General features: G+C 37.8%; 1 protein-coding gene across 1 annotated transcript in view; it reads right to left on the bottom strand.

Annotated features, from left to right (window-relative positions):
- The window catches only part of LOC123682145 (protein gustavus), a 123,918-nt gene extending 97,400 nt beyond the window's left edge, over positions 1–26,518 (bottom strand). Inside the window, exon 1 of the mRNA XM_045620580.1 lies at positions 26,131–26,518. Within this exon, the coding sequence (XP_045476536.1) occupies positions 26,131–26,441 (311 nt within the window). The 5' untranslated portion in view covers positions 26,442–26,518. The remainder of the gene's footprint in view (positions 1–26,130) is intronic.

The raw sequence follows: 26,518 nt of genomic DNA, 5'->3' as shown, positions 1-26,518 counted from the left end.
ATGATTCAACAGAAAACACCGTTGGATATTTTACAGGATTCTTTGTTCAGGGTGATGTGAAATTGAAAAAATTCATAGTAAATCGAGTTCGTTATCATTGTTAGCCTTAAAGTTGGTGATTCGATTGGCCCTTCATATTGGATTAGTCTTAGTAGCTCAGCTCTTCTTCCTTAGTATGATTATTGAATGAAAGAAAGCGAACAACTTAAAATATCTTGATTCCTCATTCCACTAAGTAATATCACATAAATGACTCAGTAAAAGTGTTCGACAAAACTAATGCAAAGTCATTTCCCAAAAGCTGTATATCTATTTCATTATCACCTACCTCTGAAGGAATATATTTCCCAAGATATTCACTAATTTACCAGAATTGACTCAGTAAAAGCGCTCAGTAAAATTACTTGGGAGTAATGTCCCAAAAACTTTTCACTATTTTTGAATTATTCGATATCTAATTCAATGTCTTCCTATGAATGACACGTTAATATTGAAGAGTCCTCGATCTGAATAAGAATTGAAAATGAAAGTAATCGAAAAAAAAGATGGAAAAATTTGCGTTATTGGATCGCTTAAGCGATGAAATCCTTCAAAAACGGCCCCATTTGAAGAAAAAAAGGTACTGTTTCATCAAGACAATGCGCCGTGTCACAACTCAATGAAAACAATGTCAAAATTGCATGAATTTGGCTTCGAATTGCTTCTGCACCCACCGTATTCGCCAGATCTGCCCCCCGGCGAATTTTTCCTGTTCTCATACCTCAAAAGAATCCCCGCTGGAAAGAAATTCAGCGCCAATGAAGAAGAAATCGACGAAACTGAGGCCTATTTTGAAGTGAAAGACAAATCGTACTACAAAAATGGTACCGCAAAGTTGGAAGATCGCTATAATCGCTGTATCGCCCTCGAAGCCAACTATGTTGAATAATAAAATCGAATTCTGCTGCAAAAAATGCGTTTTACTACGGTAGACCGGGGACTTTTCAATTGGCCTGTTAGAATACCGGGCATCCGGCTCGAAGGACCAACGCACGCCCCTGACGGGCCGACGGGGGTATGAAGGGCGTTTTTATGCGTTCGGCGCGGTTGGACGAGATCCGTAACTCGTAAAACGTCGGGGTGACCGAAGGTCGCAACATCCCGACCATAGAGGTCCATTTTGTTTACGTCGTAAAACAACAAAGTTTAGTGCCGCGGTTACGTCTCGATGATGGTTGTTGACGGTGCGTGGGCAAATGGCTAGAGTTATTGGTCGGTACGTCGTTTTCGGTGGCTTGTTACGACGCGTATGTCGCCGAAGAGCGTTGGGAATGTCGACAGATGGTTTCGCGATGCCGTTTTTCTTTTTGATGGAGGCGATATTGGAAGCAAATATTCAGAGAGGCTTGAGATCTCGGTCTATCTTCGATAAATGCAGGGTTCATTCTCTTTTTGAGTTCCTCTATTCGTCCCTATTTGAGGGAAAAGTTGATTTTTAGGCGTGATGTTCATGTTGCCTCTATTAGTGATGACATCATACATAGAGATGAGCGATTTCGTGATTTCTAGATCACGTTGTGAAACGTGAACGTTACTTTGTGATATCAGTGAAATAAAAGCGTGACTTGATCACTGTTTAGGTTGCTTGTTATTAATATTTGTATGAATCACCCAAACCTTAGCTCGTTTATCTTTGCAACTCGAGTTGGTCACTATTATCATTCAAAGCAAAGCAAAATGAATGAAATTTTTTTTTGAAAACATCAATTTTCCTTACATTTTCAACTCTTTTCCTCGTTTCAACTTTAGTTAGGAACGTAACAGAAGGATGTCGATTTTTCAATGTTTCCTAAAATTTGAAGAGGTGGTTTTGAAAGATTAAATTATATTGCAATTAGGTATATCAGTCGAAAAAGGTTCCGAAGCAATAAAAACATTAGGCTGTCTTCATAATTTACGATTGCAACGGACGATGAAATGCCCTGAAAGGATCTGTGAAATGTTCAAACTGTGATCCCGTCACGCTATGTATTCGTTTTTCGGAACTGTGACTACCTGTGACATTCTGATATCAGTGATCAAATCACAGTTCGTGAAATATCGCTCATCTCTAGTCACACACCGAAATTTTAGTTCTCCTGTCAGTGTTCGGAATCCAAACAAACAAATTGTCATTCAAATTAGTACGTTGTCGTTGACGAAATTGGCTGATTTTGATAAATAAGATTATTTAAGGAACGATTTTACTATTAATTGATAGACAGAAGGCACGAGATTGATGCCCAGTAAGTTCGAACTTGAAGTTCAACTAATAAACACGGCTTTTTACGAAAACTGGGGAATGATACAGGATTTAAACTTACTGGTATTAACCTCGTTCCTTCTGATACTAGATACTTAAATCCATACGTTTCTCTTATTGTATACTAAAATTTCTGTGTTTAACTTTTTAAACTGCTAATAGTTGAAAATAAACAATTCTGATTCGGTCATATCTCGAAAATTTCATTCGATAGACAAAATCGGAAAGCCATTTCGAATCTTGCAGCCAAAAATTGACCTAGAACAAAATGTCTGTTGGCCTGTATAACAAAAGAACCGTATCCAATCGGAAACAAAAGCCCTTCAAGAATATTCGCCACGCTTTCAGAAACGACCATTAAGGCTAGACACGATTCCAGAACGTATTCAATAGCCCTACCACTAAAGAATGGACTAACTCCGGCCAACTTCGGAACCGCACGCCCTCTAGCCGTATTTATCGCGTTATAAACGCCATAAACTCTAATACTCCGAACTCGAATTGCGTGAAAACGCTCGAATTATAACTTTCCATCGTCTGGAAGTATTAGAACGCCTTCCGGTGAATATACCGATCCGGTGGTAAAGTTGGCACACAAAGAAGATTTTCACGTTCGCCCGTCCGGGGGACGACGTCTGCTGGTTGTTGAGATCGGACAAAGGAAACGGGGAATCTGGGCTGGACCAGACGGCGAGTCATCGTCATCGTCTGGTAGGAGACGTGGAGAACTCGCAGCACTGCTGCTGGTCCGGCTGGGACGAGAGTGCAGCTTCCAAAACGGCACTTCTGTCTGGGAAAGATAGGATGCGGGTACGACAGTGGGGTACTAGGTGGGTTTTGTGGATTAACATTATCAGATTCCAAAACAGAAGGTCTTATTTACTGGTTAATACGTCTAAGCCTCAGAGTGATTAACATAGATAGAGAGAGCATATGTCATTTTCAGTAAACAAATTTTGTCCCCAACATGAACTAACAAATTTGACATGAAACGCGCAGAAATAAAAACATATCAGTGATACGATATTTCGCTCAATTCGCGAGTTTCTCCACGAAGAACGCACTTCTTATGTCCCATAGTCAATCAACGTTTCATATTAACTCAAAATATATTGAAATAAATACCTAAATATATCAGACATTCAGAAAACAAACTTCGAGCTCGCCAAACGACGTGAAACAACTGATGACACTAGGAGAGCAAAAGTTGCCAAACCTTGGATTTCAGCAGGTAGATACAGAAAATAATAAATATTCGGCTGATTATAAATTCGACAATAAGAAGAAATATCGGATTCCAAATATCCAAATTTGGGATTCACGGCTTGCCTTGATATTCAAGCAACTGGACTTGATATTCGAGCTACTTGGCTTTAGCTTTACTCGAAATCAACTCAAGTCAAGTAGAAAATTTTTGTTAAATTGTTAAGTCAAGTACTCAATAAATAAATACTTGACATTGAAAAACTACTACTTGACTTGAACTTGAGTTGATTTCAAGTCAAGCTCAAGCCAAGTAGCTCGAATATCAAGCCAAGCCGTAAACCTTCATTCATGATTCCCAAGAAAGTTTTATACTACTAGGGATTCACCGATTGTCTTGATATTTTTGAATCTACACCAATTGACCTTTATGTTCTTCTTATTTGATATTGTTCAAATCTGGTGCAATTATGTCTTACTCCTCCTTCATGGCAATACAATGACCAGTAGGAATTGACAAATACATATTTTGAACTGTCAATAAAAAGGCGCCAGTCACCTGGAGTCAATTGTGTCAAATCCATTTTTGATAAGAGTTCTTATATATAGAGTACCAGGCTATTTTGATTGAGATATAATTTCAGGTATATATGTACATTATTTGGCTAATTAGATTCTAATTATGAGTAAACCAATTTTATTTTGAGCCTTAAAGAAAGATTTAAATCTTTAGTTTGACTACTATTAGAACTAATTCTATCAACTAACTTTTATCTTAAAAACTAGTGGCGTCATTGATATCATCACAATAAATACAATTCAAATCAGTTGTTGGATTTTGCCCCAAGAAAATTGTAGGTTAATTCAGAAATTATATTCTATCATTTGTTGTATTATATAATATTTCTTGAAAATAATCTTAACACATGAATAAACGCTAAAAACTTTCCAACTGCACCACAGTTCTTCTACAAACATTTCAAGAAAGAAAAAAGAAGCAGGAAATTCTATAACTATATCAAGAAAGAAAAAGCAGGAAACAAGAATGTTACTTACGACTTCCGTCCAAAATGAAAACTACACGATGCTCACCTGAAACAAAAAGAAAAGTCAATAATCAGCAGCGATCGCATCGACAGGAGTTCATCCAATTTTCCAGCGACAAAAACCAATAACGAAACATTTCCCAGAACTGGAAATTGCGGGATACATTCCTCACCGGAAACCTTTTCCCTCGGATTGTATCCAATCAGCAAGTTTTCATTCGATGAGTTTTCCGACACGTGTTTTCCGGCGGAGGGACTGCGGACGTCAGGAAAGCCGAGAGATGGAAAAGAAAATTCGTCTTTTTTCCCATGGCGGATACCGAGGAAATTATCTCAGTGGAAATAAAGAGAAAACGTGAAACTGGATCTATTGTTGGTCGACAAAAGTAACGCCCCGCCGAGAAATGAATTTCCTTGAAAAACTGCACGTTTTTCCATTCTTCAGTTTTTGCGCGGAGGATGACGTGGAAAATTGAATTGGATCAATTTTCTTCGGAATTCCCACAAAGGTTGATTTTCTTTTCAGAATCGAATGGAGTCGCGTTGAATTGCATGGCTTTTCATTACGTGATTTGTCAACACAGGTGTCAGGTTTCACTAAACAGCAACAGGTGATTTTCTGTTAATTTCAGAAGAAGGGAGAGAACTTGAGATTATCTTTCAATTGAAATGATTGGTTCTCAAATGCATTCACCATCGTACAGCTTAATTTCTAAAACATCTATCTTGGATTTTTTTTTACAATGAGTTGAATAAATAAAAGTGAATTTTGCAAGGTTCCTTCTCATTCCATCATTTTTTTATTGATGTGACACTACACAATAAAACTCCTAAAAATCAAGTGGCTTGATATGATTGAAGTACTCGTTAAATAAATACTTGACTTGAGATTGAAAAACTACTACTTGACTTGAGCTTGACTTGAAATTAAGTCAAGCTCAAGTAGCTTGAAAATCAAGCCAAGCCGCTAATCCCTAATAAGCATAGCATAGTTTGAGTTCAAGATATCTGCTGTAAGCCATGAAGCATCAGGCCAAAGGAAATAACTTGCAAAAAACACATCGCTGAGCAACCTTCTTGTGGACTTGGAAAAGAACACTACAGATCAGCAGTTCAGCAATAGAAGCTCAGAAAGAACAGATTAATATACTGGAACTGAACGTAAAGATTCACAGAATTTTCGCCATCCTACGCCATGAAGCTGTCACAAGCTGAGCTTCGAGTTGTAAAGCGAATGCTGCCGTCAAAGGAATAAATCTTGATAAACCAAATCCTCCAGAGTGAAAATCCACGCTGCTAACGATGTTGTCGTGTTTGTCAATATGGTAGAAAATCTTCCTGAGACTGATTGAGTAGGGTATTAGGCAAAATATCAACTTGATAGCGTTTCTAAGAGGCTAAACTCTAGTCGACCAACCCGAATCTTAATATGATCTAAGGAAGCGTGCAATTGTGCAATATTCGAAAAGCCAACTCCTCAACTGGCGGCAAGTTTGGAGTGAGTTGGAAGGCTCGAAACATCTAATCTGTCTGCAGGTGGTTTCTTGACGCAAGCTGAAGCTGATTGCTCTTTCTGTTGGATATAATTATAATTTTTTATTCGACGTTGAGCATTAGTGGCGTTCACACTATTCAATTGTTGGAATCGATTGTCTAGTAACTGTAGCATTTTAGAAATGTGACCAGATTGGTTTTTTGTGGTATGTCTTATATCGCAATCCCTAGTTCAACCATATTGGAAAATCAGACAACTTCTATTGGAGCTTTGAATATAACTTCTTGGCGATGCAGATCTGGCTTATGCCGAAGTGTGTGTGGCGACAAAAAGCAATCAGACATAAGTGTCTGTGTCTAGCCGAATTTGTCATCACAATATTTAATATAATTGTACCTGCATTAGCGTAACAATTGTCTTTCGTGGTACTTGTGCATACAAATTCCTCGTTCATAAGGTTCTTAAAAAGATACAATAGAGAATATCTTTCCCCTACCCTAATTATTGTGCAGGCACCATTGCGCAGGCATAAAACTTAGAGAATAAGAAAAGGAAGAAGAAACTCACGGTGTAAATATGTTTGCAACCCAGGTATAAAACTGGGAAGAGGAGAAGTTCAGTGGAGTAAGTTACGAGGTGATGACCAGTTGAGTTAGCAGAGTTTTCAAGGATGTTTCCAAGTGCCGTACCACAATAAAGTTCTGGTCTGTCGTTCGTCAGTATTTTAATAATCCCCACGAAAACCCAAGTGTGGTTTTCTGGCAGGCCAGTTCCAGATATTGCACTGTATGTGTTCAGCTGCTCCCATGTCAAATTCACAGAAGCAGATGAACACATGAGGTACAGAAGATAGACTGTGCTAATGCGAAGGTTAGCTTGTGTTATCTGTCTGAGTTTCTTGTTGTACGACTGCAAAAATTGTATATCATTTATGATTAATGAATAATTGGAACGATATCGGGTATTTTTTTCCATATTTTCGATTCTTTCACTTAGGTAGGAATCTTTACTAACATTTCCAACATTTACAACAACCAAGAGGGAAGTCAACCTGACATAACACTATTTAAGACAAACCAGAGACTTCAATCTCCTTTGGGAACCTCAAAATCATCAATCGTGTCCACAATAAAGCGTTCCACACACGCAACGACTTGAAATCATCCAGATTGAATTTTTTTCATGGAACGATCTCCAAGCAAGGCGAACAAGTCGACGACTCAAAGTCCAATTCCCTCAATTGACACGCAGCAATCTCAATCGGCCTCCAACTTAGATAAACGGGATGTGGTCGTCGTCGCTGATATAAACAACGAGTCGCTGTAAGATTATTCACTTCTGGGGATCTCTCTTACGGCTCGATCAGAGCCGTGTGTCATCATCATAGCGGGAGGGGAAATATTGTGCGAGCGAATAGACAATGCGGTACACATAAATAGCCTTTGTTGCGTACCGCGAACAAAGCCCTTTCTCCTTCATTGTTAACTAGCTAATTTCGTAATCGTTCTCGGTATCTTCGCCTGACAACAAGAGCATCATAGTTGGTGTTTTGCGTGTTTGGCGTACGGAATGAGACAAATTTGGGTCTGTCGTGAATGTGTAATGAGATTTGGCGATCGATTTGGTCGTTGAAATAGAAAAAAGAGACTTTCTAGGTTGTTAGGGATTCATCAAGCCAAGTAGCTTGAGTTTTTAACCAACTACTTGAGTTTTTAACCAACTACTTACTCAAGCTCGAGAAAAATAACATACTTGAGCTTGACTTGACTCGATTTTAGATATTTATTGCCCGGCTTGATATCAAGCTACTAGATATTACTTGAGCTTGATATGCACGCGTCGCACGGCATATAATTCTGCAATCTTGTGCGCGCTTAGACTAAATAAGGGGATTCTTCAAGTGCCGAGAGACTGAAGCATTCGCCAGTGTGTCTTTATTAGTAGTTTTCTCACATTTCTGTGAAATCTATTGGTAGGTTTTGGTAGTTTCAGAATGATTTTTCCAAACTTGGCCAAAATGGGTGAGGATTTTTTATCAACGCCAGCATCTTCAGCTTCTGTTGAAAGACAATTTCTCAAAGTTGCTATTACAGTTACAAAAACCCGCAGTAGGTTAGGCGACAAATCTATAAGATGCCTCATGTGTCTTAGATCCTGGATGGAGAATTATGAAATCAAACAAAAGCCTGGAGGTTTCTCAATAGAAGAAAACTTAATTTTTCTTATTATTTTTTATTTTGTTATGATTTATAGTGATTTAATTCATGTTTCTATTTCAAAAAAGTAGATACTTTCGATTCTTTTATACAATATGTTTAATTAACAAAAGGGTTTTTAGCAAGGTTCTCTCATTTCATCATTTTTATTGATGTGACACTACACAATAATAGTGCTAAAAATCAAGCAGCTTGAAATGATTCAAGTACATGATGAATAAATACTTGGCTTGAGATTGAAAAACTACTAATTGACCTGAGCTTGATTCGATTTCAAGTATTGCTGTTGTATCCTGTATCTTATCATTGCATTAGATCTTAATGTTTGTTTTCAACAAGATGGCGCTAAGATCCACACAAGCAGCGAAACAATCGTAATTTTGTATTTGCATTGAGAAGTTCCTGACCGTTTTATTTTCTCTTCTGTATATTCAACTGTTATTTTCATTCTTTCTGTAGTTTTAACTTTACATGTAATTACTATCTACATGGTGTTTGTAAGGGATTCAATAAATAAAATAGATACATTTTCGAAGAGGTGATCATAATTGGTCTCAGATACTTGAGGACTAACACCTTTGGGGCCATTAGAACGATAACGTCCATTCCAATGCTCCACAATCGATTCAAGACAAGAGCTATCGAGGATACACTGCAACATATTTGCGAATTGGTATTGAAGAATTATATGGAAAAGATGAGGGGCTACAACTGTAGCACCCTTTAGGCTGATATCGTTCACCATCGTTAATGGCACGCCTTTCTTTTGACAATGAAACAAACATCCATAGATTTCTCATGTTTTTTTTCATAGCGAAACGAAACTCAGCGAAAAACCCTGTATTTAGATGAACATTTAACTTCTTTCACTTGAAGACTCGAGGGAAGGGACTGCTTAAAGTTTTTCAGCCTTTTCTTCATTCGTGTAACTAAGGTGTACAGGAATCTTGAGCACTTAACTTCGAATTTTGTATTATCCACATTATTTTTAATTTTTACAGACTTTGCGTCCTTTCTTCTCGCAATTAGGAGGAACTCCTTGATCTATGTGATTTCTCTTGGCAGAAGAGAGAACACTTAAGAGTCTCTAAAATCACGTCAGAGTTTTCATAATTTTCCAATCTGTCATCATAGAGATGAAACCTTTTTGTTCAATTATGTAGTTGGATATGCTATGAGATACAGGAAATCGAAGTGGAAAATTTTCAGGTATCATCCACTCATCCTCACAATCTTCCATCCATACTGCTACGTTTTCTCTACCCAACCAACAACGCAGCAAAAACCCAATCCACCCGTACCTCACGATACCTACAACATCCATCGACTCGAGCTCTCTCAAAAAGGTACACGACCAAAAACCCGACGTCCTCGACTACGCAGACAAAGACCGCGGTAAGTACTCGTGCATGAAGTAAAAGCAAGTCTGAAGAGTAGGAAAAAAACGAGGTCGACAGACCCCATCAACACACACACACACAGAAACGTACGCACACACAAAGCCACAGAGAGAGAGAACACGTGTAGGCAACGAAAATACCATCTCGCTGCAAGAGACCAATGCACCAGAAATCTTCGGAGAATGCCGTTTTGAAATTAACTCTGTAAATTGTCCGCCTCAGGCATCCCGGCAACGTAGACTATTTTTGTACGCGATTACGACGCGTAGCAGGCTGTTTAATTGTGACATCTGGCGCGATTCCTCCTCGACAAAGGGTTATTAAAAACGAATTAATGAATAACGACAACTGCGTATCTATCTGGGTGCCACGTGGGTGTGAACGAACTTGAAAAGTTTTACGTTCGACGTTTCGTAACGCTGGGTTTAGTTTGAGGGAAATTGTTGAGTACGCCTTCACATCGGTGACACTTATGTCGTTAGGAATTTTGGAAGATGTGTTTATTTTATCGCCTCTCCCAGTAGGAGGCTTCTTTACTGGGTGTAGGTGGCTTCGTCTCTGCGTGAAATTGTTGCTTCACATAGAGAACTCTTTTTATCAACGAACCGATTACATACATTTTAGATTTACTCTCAGCAAAATCGTTCCATAAGCCTTCAGATAATTTTGAAACATATGTTAATCCGGTATCCTCTCTAATCCTTCTAGAGGAATATTTTTTACTGTGCCAAATTGTCACTTAATTATGAACGACCTGAACATACAGATTAGGTCTACTTCGATCAAAATCACTCTATACACCTTCACATAATTGACACTTATGTCGTTCAGAGTCTCGAAACTTTAGTTAGTGTATACTTATTAATGAATTGTTGATCACAACATTTCCTTTCGGGTTTGTAGCTCGAACTTCAAATTACAAAGATTGAGGAAAATCGCTCCAAAATTCTTCACATTTTTGAACCTTACGTCGTTCAAAATTTTGAAACATGTTAATCCGGTATCCTCTCTCTAGGAGGCCTTTTAACTGTGCCAAGTTGTCACTTAGTTATAAACAACCCGAACATACAGATAAGGTAAACTTTGATCAAAATCACTCTATACGCCTTTACATCATTGACACTTATGTCGTTCAGAATTTCAAAATAAATGTTAATTTGTTATTGCTACCTTGAAGGCTTCATCAATGTGTGAAATGGTTACTTTAGTTGGATAACTGATTACTTATTAAAGAAGTGTTGACCAGAACATTTCCTTTCGGGTTTGTGGCTCGTAGTGAATCTCTGTTATTGCGTTTATCCTGTTGGGGTTCCAGTCATGTAAATAAATAAAAATGAAATTACACAGATTGAGAAAAATCGCTCCATAAGTCTTCACATCATCGACTCCTATGTAGTTCAAAATTTTGGAAGATATGTTTATCTTTTCGTCGCTTCTAGTATAGGCTTCGTTACTGTGTCAAATTGTTGCTTCACATAAAAGATGGTCAGTTATCAACGGATTGATGACATACATACGAATATTAGATCCAATTTGAGAAAAATCGATCCATAGGCCTTCACATCATTTACACTTATGTTGTTCAAAGTTTTGAAATATTTTGAAATATATGTTTATTTGTTATCCTCTACCTAGGAGGCTTCTTCACTATGCCAAATTGTCACTTAGTTATCAACGATCAGAAAATTTTAATTAGAGCTTGTGGCTCGAACAACCACTCATACAGATTAAGTAAACTTTGATCAAAATAGTTCCATACGCCTTCACATCATTGACACTTATGTCGTTCAGAATTTTGAAAGATGGGTTTTTTATCCTGGTAAAACAAGACTGGTTGATTAAAAGCATTCATCCCTCATATCCAAACAACCTTTGTGACTAACAGACAACAAGTTCGCAAATATTCCAATTTCTACTACTTCAGGTGAATTTCCCACTCCAATCTTCCTCAAAACGAAGGCAGATGTTCCGAAATGAATATTCCCACAATATCTATCCGTTCGATCTATCGAACGAGACCTTCGATTCGAAAAGTTCTTTGACCCTGGTAACATTATCCACCACAAAGCGACGTGCAATCGGGAGTTTCGTGAGCGCAAGTTCCCATGTGAAGCCTTAAAAACGTCCTAGGAAGTTCACACTTGGGGTATCGCGTGGAAGCGGAAGGCTAGTGTTACCGTGACGATTACAAAATATCTACGCACAACAACAAAGAGTATTCCTATTCTCCACAACGATGGAAATGTTTTGCATTTGAAAGAACTACAGAAAATTTCATTGTTTCAAACCTCGTTCAGAACCGGCATTATGTAGGGATGTAACTCTCTTGATTGTGTTTCTCAGGGATTCAACAATGCCAAGTAACTTGCCGTTTTGTCCAACTACTTGACTTGAAAATCAAGCTCGTGAAAACTTACATACTTGAGCTTGACATGACTTGATTTTAGATATTTATTGATTGACTTGATATCAAGATACTTGATATTACTTGAGCTTGATATGTACGCGTCGCACGGTATATACTTCTGCAATCTCGTGCGCAATTAGACTAAATAAGGGGATTTCTCGAGCGTCGAGAGACTGAAGCATTCTCCAGTGTGACTTTATTAGTAGTTTTCTCACCTTTCTATTGAATCTATTGGTAGATTTTGGTAGTTTCAGAAATATCTTTCCAAACTTGGCCAAAATGGTTAAGGATTTTTATCAACACCAGCATCTTCAGCTCACGTTGAAAGACAATTTACGCGCGCTCTTAGAGTAACAAAAACCCGCAATAGGTTAGGCGACAAATCTAGAAGATGTCTCATGTGTTATAGATCATGGATGGAAAATTATGAAATCAAACAAAGCCTGGAGGTTTCTCAATTCATTTCATACAATTTACTCATCCATATGAGCAAAATTATTAAGGAACTTTATTTTGTTTATTATTGTCTATTTTGTTATGATTTAGAGTGATTTAATTTATGTTTCTATTTTAAAAGAGTTGATATTTTAGATTCTTTTATATAATAAGTTTAATAAATAAGAGTATTTTTGCAAGGTTCCTTCTCATTTCATCATTTTTTTATTGATGTGAAACTACACAATAAAACTGCTAAAAATCAAGTAGCTCGATATGATTCAAGTACTTGATAAATAAATACTGGACTTGAGATTGAAGAACTACTACTTGACTTGAAATCAAGTCAAGCTCAAGCCAAGTAGCTTGGAAATGAAGCCAAACCGTCAGCCCCTATTCACAATTCAATATCAACATTTCAGGGACGTATTTTTCAGGTCAAAATAAGACTTTTTTCCATAAACATGTGTCTGAAAAAACTTCTTTACAATAGAACATTAATGTTTCAAGATTTTTTACTTCATAGTTCTTTAAGTTTTTCAGATATTGAGATCAAATATAGGTTCGCTGGGTTTCTAATTTTTTAAAGGAAACTTGTAATTCAGATCACACACCAAATACGTAGAGTTTTTTGTATCGAAGCGTTAGCTTACTTATGCTTATGGAAAAAAGTTTTACAATGTCTGTATAATGATCTCTAGAAGACATCTTTCGAGGGTTTTGGAATACAGTTTTTATTGGCCGCAAAGTAGGTCGCCAAAATATGAATCACAACATAAACCTCCTCGCGCAACCCACACTTCCCTATTTTCCCCCGAAATAAACGCCAATAATACGGCTTGGCCCGTGCGTCACCGTCGCGGAAACTCCTCGGAAGTCCTTCCACGCCCTCCTCCCTCGCATGTCGAGGCCGAGAAAGTGAAAACGCGAGGCAGACACCGACCGCCACCGCCGGCCGAAAACAATGGGCGATACTCCTTTGTCTGGCGCTCCCAGGGTCAATAATTCCGCTCGCTCGACACCGCGAGGGGAGCAGCGACCACGCCGTGAGTGACGCCCGGCTACGAAAGAACCCGTTCCAACGACGGTAAGAACGACGCTGCGAAAGTCTTGTCTGTGCTGGAGACGGTCGGGTCTGGCCGGTTCTGACAGACGGAATCGTCAGGAGAAATTGTCTTCCACCACGAAGAAATAGGTCTCATTAACGTGGTGGCCCTATTTTGGGTAATTATTAGTGTGAGTACTTATAAGGCCGGAGGATGGCGCCACACGCTGCCAAATACTCCGCAGAACGGCACCTCTTAGAATATCAATCTTACTTACTCTGTCAATGTCACCACAGGCCACGCCGCGATGTGAACCTTTGTAGATTTATAAGGCTGGGTTCATCGAATTCAACATTATAGAAAAGGCATTTGATAAAATGTAGCATCAAAGTCTGATATACAAAATGAAGTTGATGAAATTTCCAACCAAACTTATGTGTTTAGTACAATCGTACCTGTCGAATAGAACATTTAGAATGAATATCGATGACGATTAGATAAATTATAGCCGGAGTACCCCAAGGATCGGTGATAGGACCGCTGCTGTTCAACTTATACATGGCAGACATACCAAAAATGAATAGATGCAAGATATCCCAGTTTGCAGATGACACCGCTATTTACTATCAAAGTAGAATGCGGAAAACAAGTAGTTAGAGCAGTTAGAGATAGACCTAGATGAACTAAGGGAATACTTCAAGAAATAGAGGTTCAAAGTGAATACATGAAAAACAGTTGCAATCTACTTCGGAGGAACAACGGTAGAGAAAGAGAAAGCAGCAAACGTCAAAAGAGAAAATCTGACTATAGAATGGAAAAAGGGAGCAAAATGTCTGGGATTTTTTCAGCTGAAAGAATGAACTTTAACAAACAGATAGAAGAAAACCGAAAAAAGGCAAGGTAATTGCACGGGAGACTGTACCAGCAGCTCAATCGAAAAAGAAAACTTTCCTTAAAAAACAGCCTGAAGATAATAAAAATATGCATTACTAATGCAGGAGGAATCTGGTATAATACAAAAGACAACAAGAAAGATCAGTTATAAAGTACACTAAATACGGTAATCAGAACAACGGTTGTCGCCCCATGGTATATAGCCAACCAACAAATAAGGGAAGAATTGAAAATTGAAACTATTGGGGGAATAGTTAAACACAGAAAAAAGACAATAATTCTCTATCTTGATTTGAAGTAAGCGACCCATTCTGAAAAAGAATCTGAAACTGAATGGACAGCTTGTAAACCACCTGAAATTTATAAATTGGACAACTATTCACCAAGTGCTCAATGATTTCTTCTACACCACACTCACATAGTAGTAGGCCATCAATGAAATTCCATTTGAAGAGCTTACTATTACGACCATGGCCAGTCCCAAGTCGATTTGAAAAGCAACAAATTTTCCTAGGACGATTGCAACCTAGAACTTTCTCTGAGGGTCAATGATAAACTTTTGTTGAATACATTACAAGAACAGTACGAACGTCAAATTACCTTGTCACTATCATTAGATTGAAGGAAAGTATTAATCCATAAAGGTTTGCATGACTTTAAACTGGCAGTTCTAGTATCTACGAGGTAAGATACAATTGGAAATAAGTTCGCATAGAAATAAAATTTATCCCAAGATTTCTTGACTGCAACCTGTCTACAAATACAAGGCGGAAGTAAATGTGATAGCACTGGCAACCAATGTAAAGGTGTAAATCTAATAGTTCCACTGATAATTCTCATAGAAACGTTAAGCTGTGCATCAATTTCATGAACATGAGCACCATTGAACCAAACAGAACAACAGTATTCATCAGCAGAAAAAACCAAGGCCAAGGCTGTCGTACGAAGAGTGCTGGCATCAGCACCCCATGAAGAACCAGAATTATAGATAACTGTTTTGGCGTTCAAGTAACTTCTTCTTGAATGATATTCCTGCTTGTCGAATGTAAACCGCAGAGGGCAACCATTGCAAATCAAGTAATTTAGTTATATTTGTTTTGTACAAATATTGATGTCCAAGTAGGAAGTTGTTTATTGAATAAAATAATTGTGGCCATTTTAGAAGATAATAATTTTGTTTGAGATTAATGTTGAGCTATTGTAATAATCCCTGTACTTTTCTAATGATTGACGAATCTAGTTGAGAGTTCAGTGGGACTGGTCTGATGATGCTCGGACGTTTTTGAGCGAAACTAGTAACCAAATAAATGAACTAGGAAGTAACAGTCCTTCTTTTATTGAATATTTCTTTTGATAAAAAAGTTCCACCAAGGAAGGACCGAATCCATCGAAAAAAAAATGCCCTAAAAAATTATGCAGGCCCCTACTTCCTCTAAACCAAATATTTAGGCGCCACTTTAAACCTCTCATAAAAAGTAGCAAAATCCCCGCCGGCGGTCTGTTTTTGATCGCTTCTCTCCCCTACTAACCATCTCGTAGAAAATTTCCTCCTCATCCCAAATTCACAAAGTTCCGATCCTATAATTATCCGACACTTCGATTCATGAACTCGGGTTCGGTACGCGTTGAATATTTCATCGACGTCGCTGGCATCGCTTGATCCTTCGGGTCACGGTATCCTACGACCTGGCTCGTTTTCGACTATGAGAGTTCACGAATAATTTAACAGGATGACGCGCATCGCATCTTCGGCATCAGCTGCCGCCGCGGAAGACAATCGCGCGAATTCCAATTTCCTCGAGATGTAATTAAGGCGGCTGGTACACGTTTCGACGGTGGCGGTACTCATGTCGAGAAGTTTTCGAGCGCTCGTTCCCGTAGGGTAGTGAAGCAGGGGTGGGTGAGGTCGGTATCTGGATGGGTGACCGTTCCATTATAAGGCTATCTGTTTACTTCAAACAATAAAGCATATGTAGATCAATCTTGGTACATTTCCTGTGCTCATCTTCTTCTTCTTCATCCGGCACCAGCTATCCACTCCCGAACATAGACCTCTCCAAGTTCTCTCCATCTGTCACAGTTTCTTTCCTCCATATACTAATCAACTCCATTTTTAGAAATAGAGAACTTCGTCTATGTTCAGGAGTGGATAGCTGATGGCTGACGAAGAAGAAGATTAGCAAAGGAAATGTGATCTTACATTTCAACGTATGTTACAAGAGTACAGATAAAAACCTCAGCATAAACTCTGTCTCCCCATACAGGTATAGTGCGATTGTTTTGTTTATTTGTTTCCAAAATATGCTGACATATTTATATTGAAGGGGTTCTATTTCATCCAAACATAATCTTCTCCATCTTTCCTGTTCACCAAAAGTTGATGACGCAATTTACAAATTGGACAAATATTCACCAAGTGGTCAATGGTTTCTTCTACACCACACTCACATAGTGGGCTTTCAATAGAATGCCATTTGAAGAGTATACTATTACAACTACCATGACTAATCCTAATAGATTTGAAATACACCAAAATTTCCTAGGAAGATTGAAACCTAGAACTTTCTCTGAAGGATCAACGATTAGACTTTTGTTGAAGACATCACTAGAACTCCATTCCGAACGCCAAATTTCCTTGTCACTGATAAGATATATTTGCGAAGGAACTCAAGACTTTCATCGACTGATCAACTCGTTGATCGTAGTATCATTATTACACAGGGTTGATATTACTCGAGCTCCGAGAGACTGAAGCATACGCCAGTGTGACTTTATTGGTAGTTTTCTCACATTTCTATGGAATCTTTTGGTAGATTTTGGTAGTTTCGGAAATATCTTATCAAACTTGGCTAAAATGGCCTAACAGGATTTTTTATCAACGCCAGCATCTTCAGCTCCTGTTGAAAGACAATTTTCCAGAGATGCTTTTACAGTTACGAAAACCCGCGATACTGTAATCATTTTCGGATTTGCTAACGTTAGTCTCGAAAGTTTTGGCACAAATTTTAACTGTATAAAAAATTCAAATAATTACAAATGTCGAGTCAGCTTTGAGAACAGTAGTCATTTCATCGACCGACTTTTATGAATCAAAAACCTTTTTATTTGAGGAATGCTAACATTACAAACACACATACATAAACTACGTATTTCGCAAAAGCACAGCTTGCAGCGCCATCTACACCGACACCAATCCCCAAATCGCCTCAGAAATTAAGCCCTTTATTGGCCGCAAATCGATAATAGCCCGTGTATACATACAAGAAGGCCAATTACAGATCGAAGGCATCCGATTCTACCGAATCGCGCCAGCACAGGCCGATATTCATATGCGCGCATTATTCAATCCTCCGTATGGTCCAGACCGCGCCCTCTACAGATGGCGCTGCACGCGACGGTCGTCTACGCGCCCGTATCTCGTGTCGCTGGGGTGTTGTCATCTGTCACTATTAGGTCTTAATCTGAAAATACGACATGTAGCGCTATGACGCCCATATACGGGCGTCGGGGACGTGGGCGGTAGTCCCGGCTCCTGGGCACGATATATGAAGGTGTTCGGGAGAAGTTTATTATGGCGGAATTAATGTTTTAGTATCGCGCGTCGTCATCGCGTGCATCTGTTGTGCGGAGTTGTTATGTTGGTATCATTTAAACGAATTGGGAGTATGGCGTGTTTTTCCTGTCTTCTGTTGCTTTGATGCGAATACAGAGAGTTTTGTACGTCTTACTGAATGATTAAGTTTCTTACGATTTCATGAAACGCAACATAATTCATTCAATTCAATTCAACTGAATTTATCATCGGATTTATGTACATAGGCGTACAACTTTGTTTCCGGCATTTTTTTTTCAAAATTCGAGGCATTATTGTAAAAAACTTGTTCAACATTTATGATTCTAAGTATTGTCCATCGCTTGACACTACTTTCTCACATCAAAAACTGGTCATCTTTTGGAGTGATCAAATTTTTTACTTCTTCATAAGAACGGAAGTGCTGGTCAGTCAGGCTGTGTGTCATTTTTAGAAGTGATAGTCCGAGGAGAATACGGCGGGTGGGGTAGAACTTCCCATTCCAACGTTTCCAAGTATGTTTCGACCACTTTCGCAACATGGGGTCGAGCATTGTCATGCTGTAAAATCACTTATCATGTCTCTCGTTGTATTGCGACCATTTGTCTTTCGATGCTCGGCTCAAACGCAGTTATTGCGTTCGATAAAAATCACCTGTGGTTGTTTCAGTCGGTTTTAACAATTCATAATACACTACGCCGAGCTGGTCCCACCAAATACCGGCAAAAAATATTGATTGTCAGAGAATGTCGAATGTTTGATTCGCATTGAGAATAATCACTCTGCTGCCTAGGCAGGAAAAGTAATACTTTGCTGATTGATATGAGTCAGCAAAATCAATATTTGCTGTCAATCGGAGAAAAACATATTATCGGCTCTATTGATCTGTGGGCAATTCAGTTCCTAAACCATTTAGGCCATTTCAAAAGATAGGTATATCAATGAAAGTGCAAGATTTAATTAAATCGAAAAATTTATACTCGACAGAAAAAACTGCCGAGTTCAAACAATCGTGGCTCGCGAATAACGAGAAACGGCGCAATACCAATTAGCAACCCTCTAGTCTACGCGAACAATGGAAACAGTTGCAAAAATCGAGGATTACACTCTTGGTACGAGACGCAGAAACTCGCCGAGTAAATAAAACACGATCGCAGCAGGATCGCGTAAATACGCGAAAAACAACAGCAGAAACGAAAATACGGCAAGTTACGGCGTACGCGAATATTTCGGCAAATAAAACCGCCACAACGATGGCCGGAGGGTAACATCGCTAAAACAATTCCGATGTACGCAGACGGAGGGAGGAATCCAGATATAGGTACACAGGCGGAATATTAGCAGAATAAACAGCGCGTATACGGCCATGACTCGGGCTGTAAATTGATTTAACGTCAATTTCTTGTCTGGCAGACAGGCCGGCATCGGGTTTAGACAGCCCATTATCAATTCATATTCGAAATCGCAAATATCAAACTGGCGCGTCGGATACATTCGTTCTATGTGCGCGCGTTTTGCAGCTTCGCTATGGACACAACTAATTACAATTCCCCCAGCTAGTTGCACGCCGGTTGACGGACAGTTTTACGCCGAATGATGGGTTTATGTTAGGAGAAGAGCTGGAAACGTATAATCAATGGCATCAGTGTTATATATACACAGGGAATAATTTCTCTAAGTCGATTAGTTAGATATATACAGTTATATACAGTAGGAATAATTTCTCTCAGTCGACTAGTTGACGTCCGAATGATGGGTTTAGGTTAGGAGAGAGCTAGCAATGCATAATCAATGAAATCAGTGTTATATATACAGAGGGAATAATTTCTCTAAGTCGATTAGTTAGATATATACAGTTATATACAGTAGGAATAACTTCTCTCAGTCGACTAGTTGACGTCCGAATGATGGGTTTAGGTTAGGAGAGAGCTGGCAATGCATAATCAATGGAGTCAGTGTTATATATACAGAAGGAATAATTTTTCTAAGTGGATTATTTGTGTGAAGGTTTTTTTTTCATACATTTTTCGTCAGGGTTTGAGTGGAAGAGCAGGGGTGTTTTGCTTCATCACCATCTGAACTCCGCCCTGTTATTGATTCTTTTCTGATGTTTTTCCTTGGAATTGTAATATTTTTTCTTTTCAATAAAGGCATTAATATTATTTTTATTATTAGTTAGTTATATACAGTTATATACAGAAGGAATAATTTCTCTTAGTCGATTAGTTGGTTATATGAAGTTATATACAGAAGGAATAATTTCTCTCAGTCGATTAGTTGGCGTCCGAATGATGGATTTCGGTTAGGACAGTTATATACAGAAGGAATAATTTCACTTAGTCGATTGTTGGCGTCCGAATGAAGTGTTTAGGCTAAAAGAAGAGTTGGCAACGTATAATCAATGACGTCAGTGTTATATATACAAAAGGAATAATTTCTCTTAGTTTCTCTTCGACCAAGAATAGAAGAAGGAATAATTTCTCTCAGTAGATTAGTTGGCATCCGAATGATGGGTTTAGGTTAGGAGGAAGCTGGCAACGCATAATCCATGGCGTCAGTGTCATATATACAGAAATAATAATTTCTCTTTGTCGATTAGTTGGTTATATACAGAAGGAATAATTTCACTTAGTCGATTAGTTGGCGTCCGAATGGAACATATTGATAGCTTGAAGTGTTAGAGCTTCAGTTTCGACTTTCTTTGTGGATATTTCGAATCTTAACATCGAGAAATCATGAAAATGTGAATGTGTTTTTTTTTTCATCTAGATATTACCTCCTTATTTGAAGATTCATGGAATTTGGGCTATTTTGAGAGAAATCAATAGATATTTATTTCATTGTGAAAAGGAGAGTATGCCTCAACGATAGAAAACGGCTGAATGGCTGCCATGGCTACGGTTGCAGCAAGATATCCTCTTTATGAAAATTTCCATGGCCAATTCGCACATTTACGACTGTATGCTTTCGACAACTTCACGACTTCCATCTTGAATCAATTGTGGAGAATAAGCGTAGGCCTTACCTCTCAAGAGTCCCCAAAGAAAAAGTCTAAAGGTGTTAAATCACAAGATCTCGGTATCTTCGAGCTCGAAACCTGCCTAAAAATCTCTTCCAATAAATTTCCCAGTATCTACATTGTACGCCGCTGAAATCCTTTGACTACCACCCTGGCCAGCTCGATTGATTCATACAACAAAGACCCTTATTATTATTAATACCATTATAGTGGAGGTACGGGAAATGAAATGACGGGGAAATAATGCAGTTCCATGAAAAATTTGCGGTGTTTCCCGAACGCGATATATACCGAATGAATTTTCCTACCGATGTAAAACCAAATGGTCATTGCATTGCGGTTTTCACAATTTGCATACTGGACACAGAGATGAATAGGGCGAGTTCCGAACAATTCATTTCGGATTCAAATGTTAACTATGAGGGTAGATTCGAAAATCTCATTATTCCTGTGGGAAATTTTCCGACGGACGTGTTATTGCATAGGGGCTTTCAGAAGTACGTTATGGGATTTCGTCAAACTATACACTCTCTCTACATGATGAAACGCAAGATTGAAGAATAGACTACAGTGTCAACGTTTCTGATTGATGTAAATTTCATAAGATATACGTTATGGACGTTGTGAAGTCCAGCTGTTCGAGATTTCGGTTGTAGCAGAAAAAAGTTTTTACTCATATATGTGTGCTATTTCCACTCTGAGTTTGTTGTAGAATCCTTAAGAATTTTCTCGATGATGAGATCTTGAATTGCTTTGTTTCTTGGTCAAAAAATGTTAGCATTGCCTTATAGGCTACTAATTATTTTCACAATCGATTTAAATGGAGATAGTCGAAAGAATCAAATAAAATATAGTTATATGGCTATGAAACCTCTTATTGGAAAACCCATAGAGGATTAATCATAGATAGAGGAAGTATACTCATCTATTTAAGTATATACATGTCCCCAACATGGATATATTACGTTGTCGGATTGTGATATATTTTCAAATCCACAATTTTACTAAATCGTTATGAATGTATATTATATTGAATGAAATATATTTATTCAAGTGATTCCCGATTAATATGCAAATTTGAATATTTGGAAACCGATATTTGTCCTAATTGACGAATTTATAATAAGCAGAATATTTATTATTTTCTGTATCTACCTGCTGAAATTCAAGGTTTGACAACTTTTGCTCTCCTAATGTCATCAGTTGTTTCACGTCGTTTGGCGTGCTTGAAGTTTGTTTTCTGAATTTCTGATATATTTAGATATTTATATAAATATATTATGAGTTAATATGAAACATTGATTCACTATGGGACCTAAGAAGAGCGTTCTTTGTGGAGACACTCGCGAATTGAGTGATATATCGTATCACTGATATATTTTCATTTCCGCGCGCTTTATGTCAAATTTGATAGTTCATGTTGGGGACAAAATTTGCTAACTGAAAATGACGTATGCTCCCTATAAACAGAGAATTTAAGTAAGTAGAAGTAATTTCAAGAGCTTAAACTAGTTCAGAATTAATTTTTTTTTTGTCGAGAAAGTGAATAACAAAAATCTTATATCGAATTCGCAATTTTCTTCCTAAATTTGTTGACACTCATCCAGTGGCGGACGATTCAAACCGAACTCGAAGCAGGTACTCAATTTTGAACATCTAAAACTGATGAAAAGTTTCGAATGATATTAGATCCAACATTTTCATACGGCATTTCGGGAAATAAACGACAGTTCAAAAGTGGAGACTGATTCATCATTCTGGCACTTGTTCAGATTGCAACCCATTCGTCTGGCAGCTATCCTCTTTGATTTATATAGCCAGTATGCTGAATTTTGCAAACTCCATTTCTGAGATGTTCATTTCGGAGAGAGACCGTTGATACGAGTAGCTATTAAAAGTTTTTTTATGGAGTATAAAGTTTGATACGTTCCCAGGGCAGCATATTTTGACAAAAATTAAGCGGATATGGAGAATGATTAGCAAAAAAATAATGAATCTGTGTCGTTTTAAATTAAGATTGATCGCGAACCAGAAAGAAAAAAATATGAAATTTGACTACATTATATTTTCGTTGAACTTTCGTTTGTGTCTTGGCAGACAGAAATTTCAGGGAAAAACATTCAGGGATTGATAGTTTACTTTTTTCGACTAATTTTTTCGATGAGAAATAGAGCTGTTTTTACTACTTAATTATGATTCCATACGATTTCGAATAATCTAAATAGAAAACTTTTCCATTTTCCATCTGATTGTCCGGTTGGAGAAAAGGATATTTTCCAAACATTATTCATACGAAATGAATTATGTGAGATAAATACGTGCACAAAGGAATCTTGAGCTTATTTCAATCAAAGGATATCCATTTCAGTTTCAGCGTTTTGTGCAATTGGAAGGGAATCTGCTCCTTTGTTATCGTTCTCCTTTATTCAGATTAGGAGTAAATACCAAATAATATTCAATGGGAAAATATTTGAAGCGATTTAAATTTGGAAGAATTATACCCTTTGCGAGAGTTTTATTCTGTTTGTGAGTAGGATGAGTACCACTAGCAAAAACGGATCATTAGATTGTTTCATTTGGCGACAAGCTGCTTAAGATACACAAAGAAATGGTCGCTAATTGTTGTCTCTTTTATATCCCTATTTTATTTTCAGAATGAAGAGATTTGTCACCACTTCATAAAATCATTGTAATATGTTATTCTCGTAGATATTCCTTTCGATTCAATAATGCCTAATGAAAAGAAGATAATAAGGTTTCAACTGATACGATTTTTATATTGTGTCTAGAGGATTTTGTTTCATATTAATCTTTGACAATGAGAAATCACAAGCGAAAAGAATTCATGAGGGATTCGCTATATCTTAGTAACATCTTCCATAAGACTAACAAAGTATCCATGGCCAAAGAAAAATCGACATATACCCTGTTTATATCGTGAAGAGTTGAGTGGTCCACTGAAATATAGCGATTCTATTCTGAACGAAGACTCAACTCCAAAATTTGCATTAATTCCGACTACCTGAATGATGAAACGTATTCTTTTCGATTGAATTGGAAAGAAAATGATTCGGTTCCTGAAAATAGTTCTGACTTGTTCAACTTGAGCTATTGACTAGAAAATATGAAAAAAAGCCTTGATTTTAACCAATTTTTCATCTTTATTCACTCTTTTTGTTTGTTGGAATCTGAAGAAATTTCGACTGATTCTGAAAGTTCTATATTATTCAAATCTTTGACAATAGGAGCGAAAGGTATGCATTAGTGACTTGCTACATCTTGGAGGTCTTCATAAGACCTCCAAAGTGTCCTCCACAGCCAAAGCGAAACTCCATTTCTATATTAAAGGGTTTGAATGTAGGCTAAAATCGAGGCTAAAGCATAGCGAAAATATTCTACATGAATGCAAAAAGGGTGACCAAATCACCAGAAAGACGTTAATTCAACTGCAATCATAAGATCTGAACTACGTACTCTAGTTAAAAGGGAATATTGCATTAATTCTGAAAAACTGAATGAAAAAATCAGGTTTGTCACCACTTCTATACTCATTGCTATATGCCAATCTAGTATCTCTTCGATTCAATTCAGCCCATCAAAAAGAATCTAAGTAGATTTCTGGTGGTTCTGAATTTTGCATTTCAATTTTCACTGCCTGGTTGCTTGAATCTGGAGAATTGTTTACTGTTTCTGAGGGCATTGTTTCAATCAAATATATGACGATGAGAAACCATTGACAAGAAGGCATTCATTAGGGACTTACTCCCCATCGCAACACCCTTCATAATTGTTTCAATAGTAAAGGGTTTGGCTGAAATATAGCGAAACTTTTCATGACAAATCCATAAGGTATTGCCCAAACAAAAAGCTCTTGTGCAACTCTAATTATAGGATTGGAGTTATGTTCTGTTGCTACAAGAGAACATCGCATTAATATTATGATATTTTCTAAATTGACTGCTATTATGTTATTTTCGTAGATATTCTTTTCTGTTCAATTCAGTCTATTGGAAAGTAAATTTTTAGATTTCTTGAAATGGTCGTGACTTTTTCAAGTTGAGCTATTAACCAAAACATATGGAATATGTTATTCTCCTAGATATTGTTTTCTATTCAATTCAGCCTATTGAAAAGAAAATAGTCAAGTTTCTTGAAATGATCTTGACTTGTTCATGTTGAGCTATAAACCAAACATATGGAAAATAGTTTTGACTTCATGAGGTATCGCCCAAAGACTCTAATTATAAGATTGAAGTTATGTTCTGTTGCTACTCGGGAATATGGCATCAATATTATTACCCTTCCTAAATTCATTGTTATATGTTATTCTTGTAGATATTTTTTTCTATTCAATTCAGCTTATTGAAAAGAAAATTTTCATGTTTCTTGAAATGATCCTGACTTGTTCAAGTTGAGCTAACCAAAGTTGAGTTAACCAAAACATATGGAAAATAGCTTTGACTTCACCGAATATTGCATATCAATTTTCAATGCCTTTTTGCTAGAATATGGAGAAATTTCAACCGTTTCTGAGAGATTTCCTTTCCATAGCAACACCCTTCATAATTGTTTCAATAGTGAAGAGGTTTGGTTGAAATATAGCGAAACTTTTCCTAACGAATACATAAGTTGTTCAACTCTAATTATAAGATTGAAGTTAGTTTCTTTTGCTACAAGAGAATATCGCATTAATATTATGACACTTCCTAAATTCATTGCTTTATATACTATTCTTGTAGATATTCCTTTCTATTCAATTCAGCCTATTGAATTTGAGCTATTAACCAAAACATATGGAAAATAGCTTTTTTTCATTTCACCACTTCAGATCTTATGGAAAATAGCTTTGACTGTTGACGAATTTCCTATTTCAATTTTAAATGCCAGTTTGCTGAAACGTGAAGGAATGATTACTGTTTCTTATAGTTTTGTTTCATTCAAATCTTTTCGTATTCATTAGAGACCTGCTTCCTCTCGGCAACACCCCAAAGAAACATCCCTACATAAACCATCCAGAACCAAATTTCCAGCTCAACATCACACCAAAACAATAATAATCTTCCAGAAAACGCCCACCCTACTGAATCATACACAAGTTACTCAAAATCGACATGTACCTTGTTTCCATAGTAAAGGGTTGGGTGGTCGGCTGAAATATAGCGAAACTATTCCAAACTCCGACATACGGAGTGGTGTACGTTTGCGTCTGTCCTATCGTCAAAAAACACTGCTGATTCCACACCAAACGACCGAAGTACTTGGCCGCAGCAGATGACGCGTTCACGCTCACGTTAGACACGACGCCCGGCCTTTGGTGAAGCTGCTGCTGCTGCTGGTGGTGGTTCACACCCCCGCCGCCGTTGTGTATACCGAGAACACTTGTATTAGGCAACCAACAGAGTCCGTAACGGGGAGAGGAAGCTATCATGTCCGCTGCTCGACAGCACTGACTGTGTACGGCGGAGCGGACGTTCGGCCGACTTCGATCGCCCTCGCGAGCAACGC

The sequence above is a fragment of the Harmonia axyridis genome, chromosome 6 (assembly GCF_914767665.1).
Source record: "Harmonia axyridis chromosome 6, icHarAxyr1.1, whole genome shotgun sequence".
Lineage (NCBI taxonomy): Eukaryota > Metazoa > Arthropoda > Insecta > Coleoptera > Coccinellidae > Harmonia > Harmonia axyridis.
Note: the sequence above shows the minus strand (reverse complement) of the source record. Positions and strands in the feature narration are given on the sequence as shown.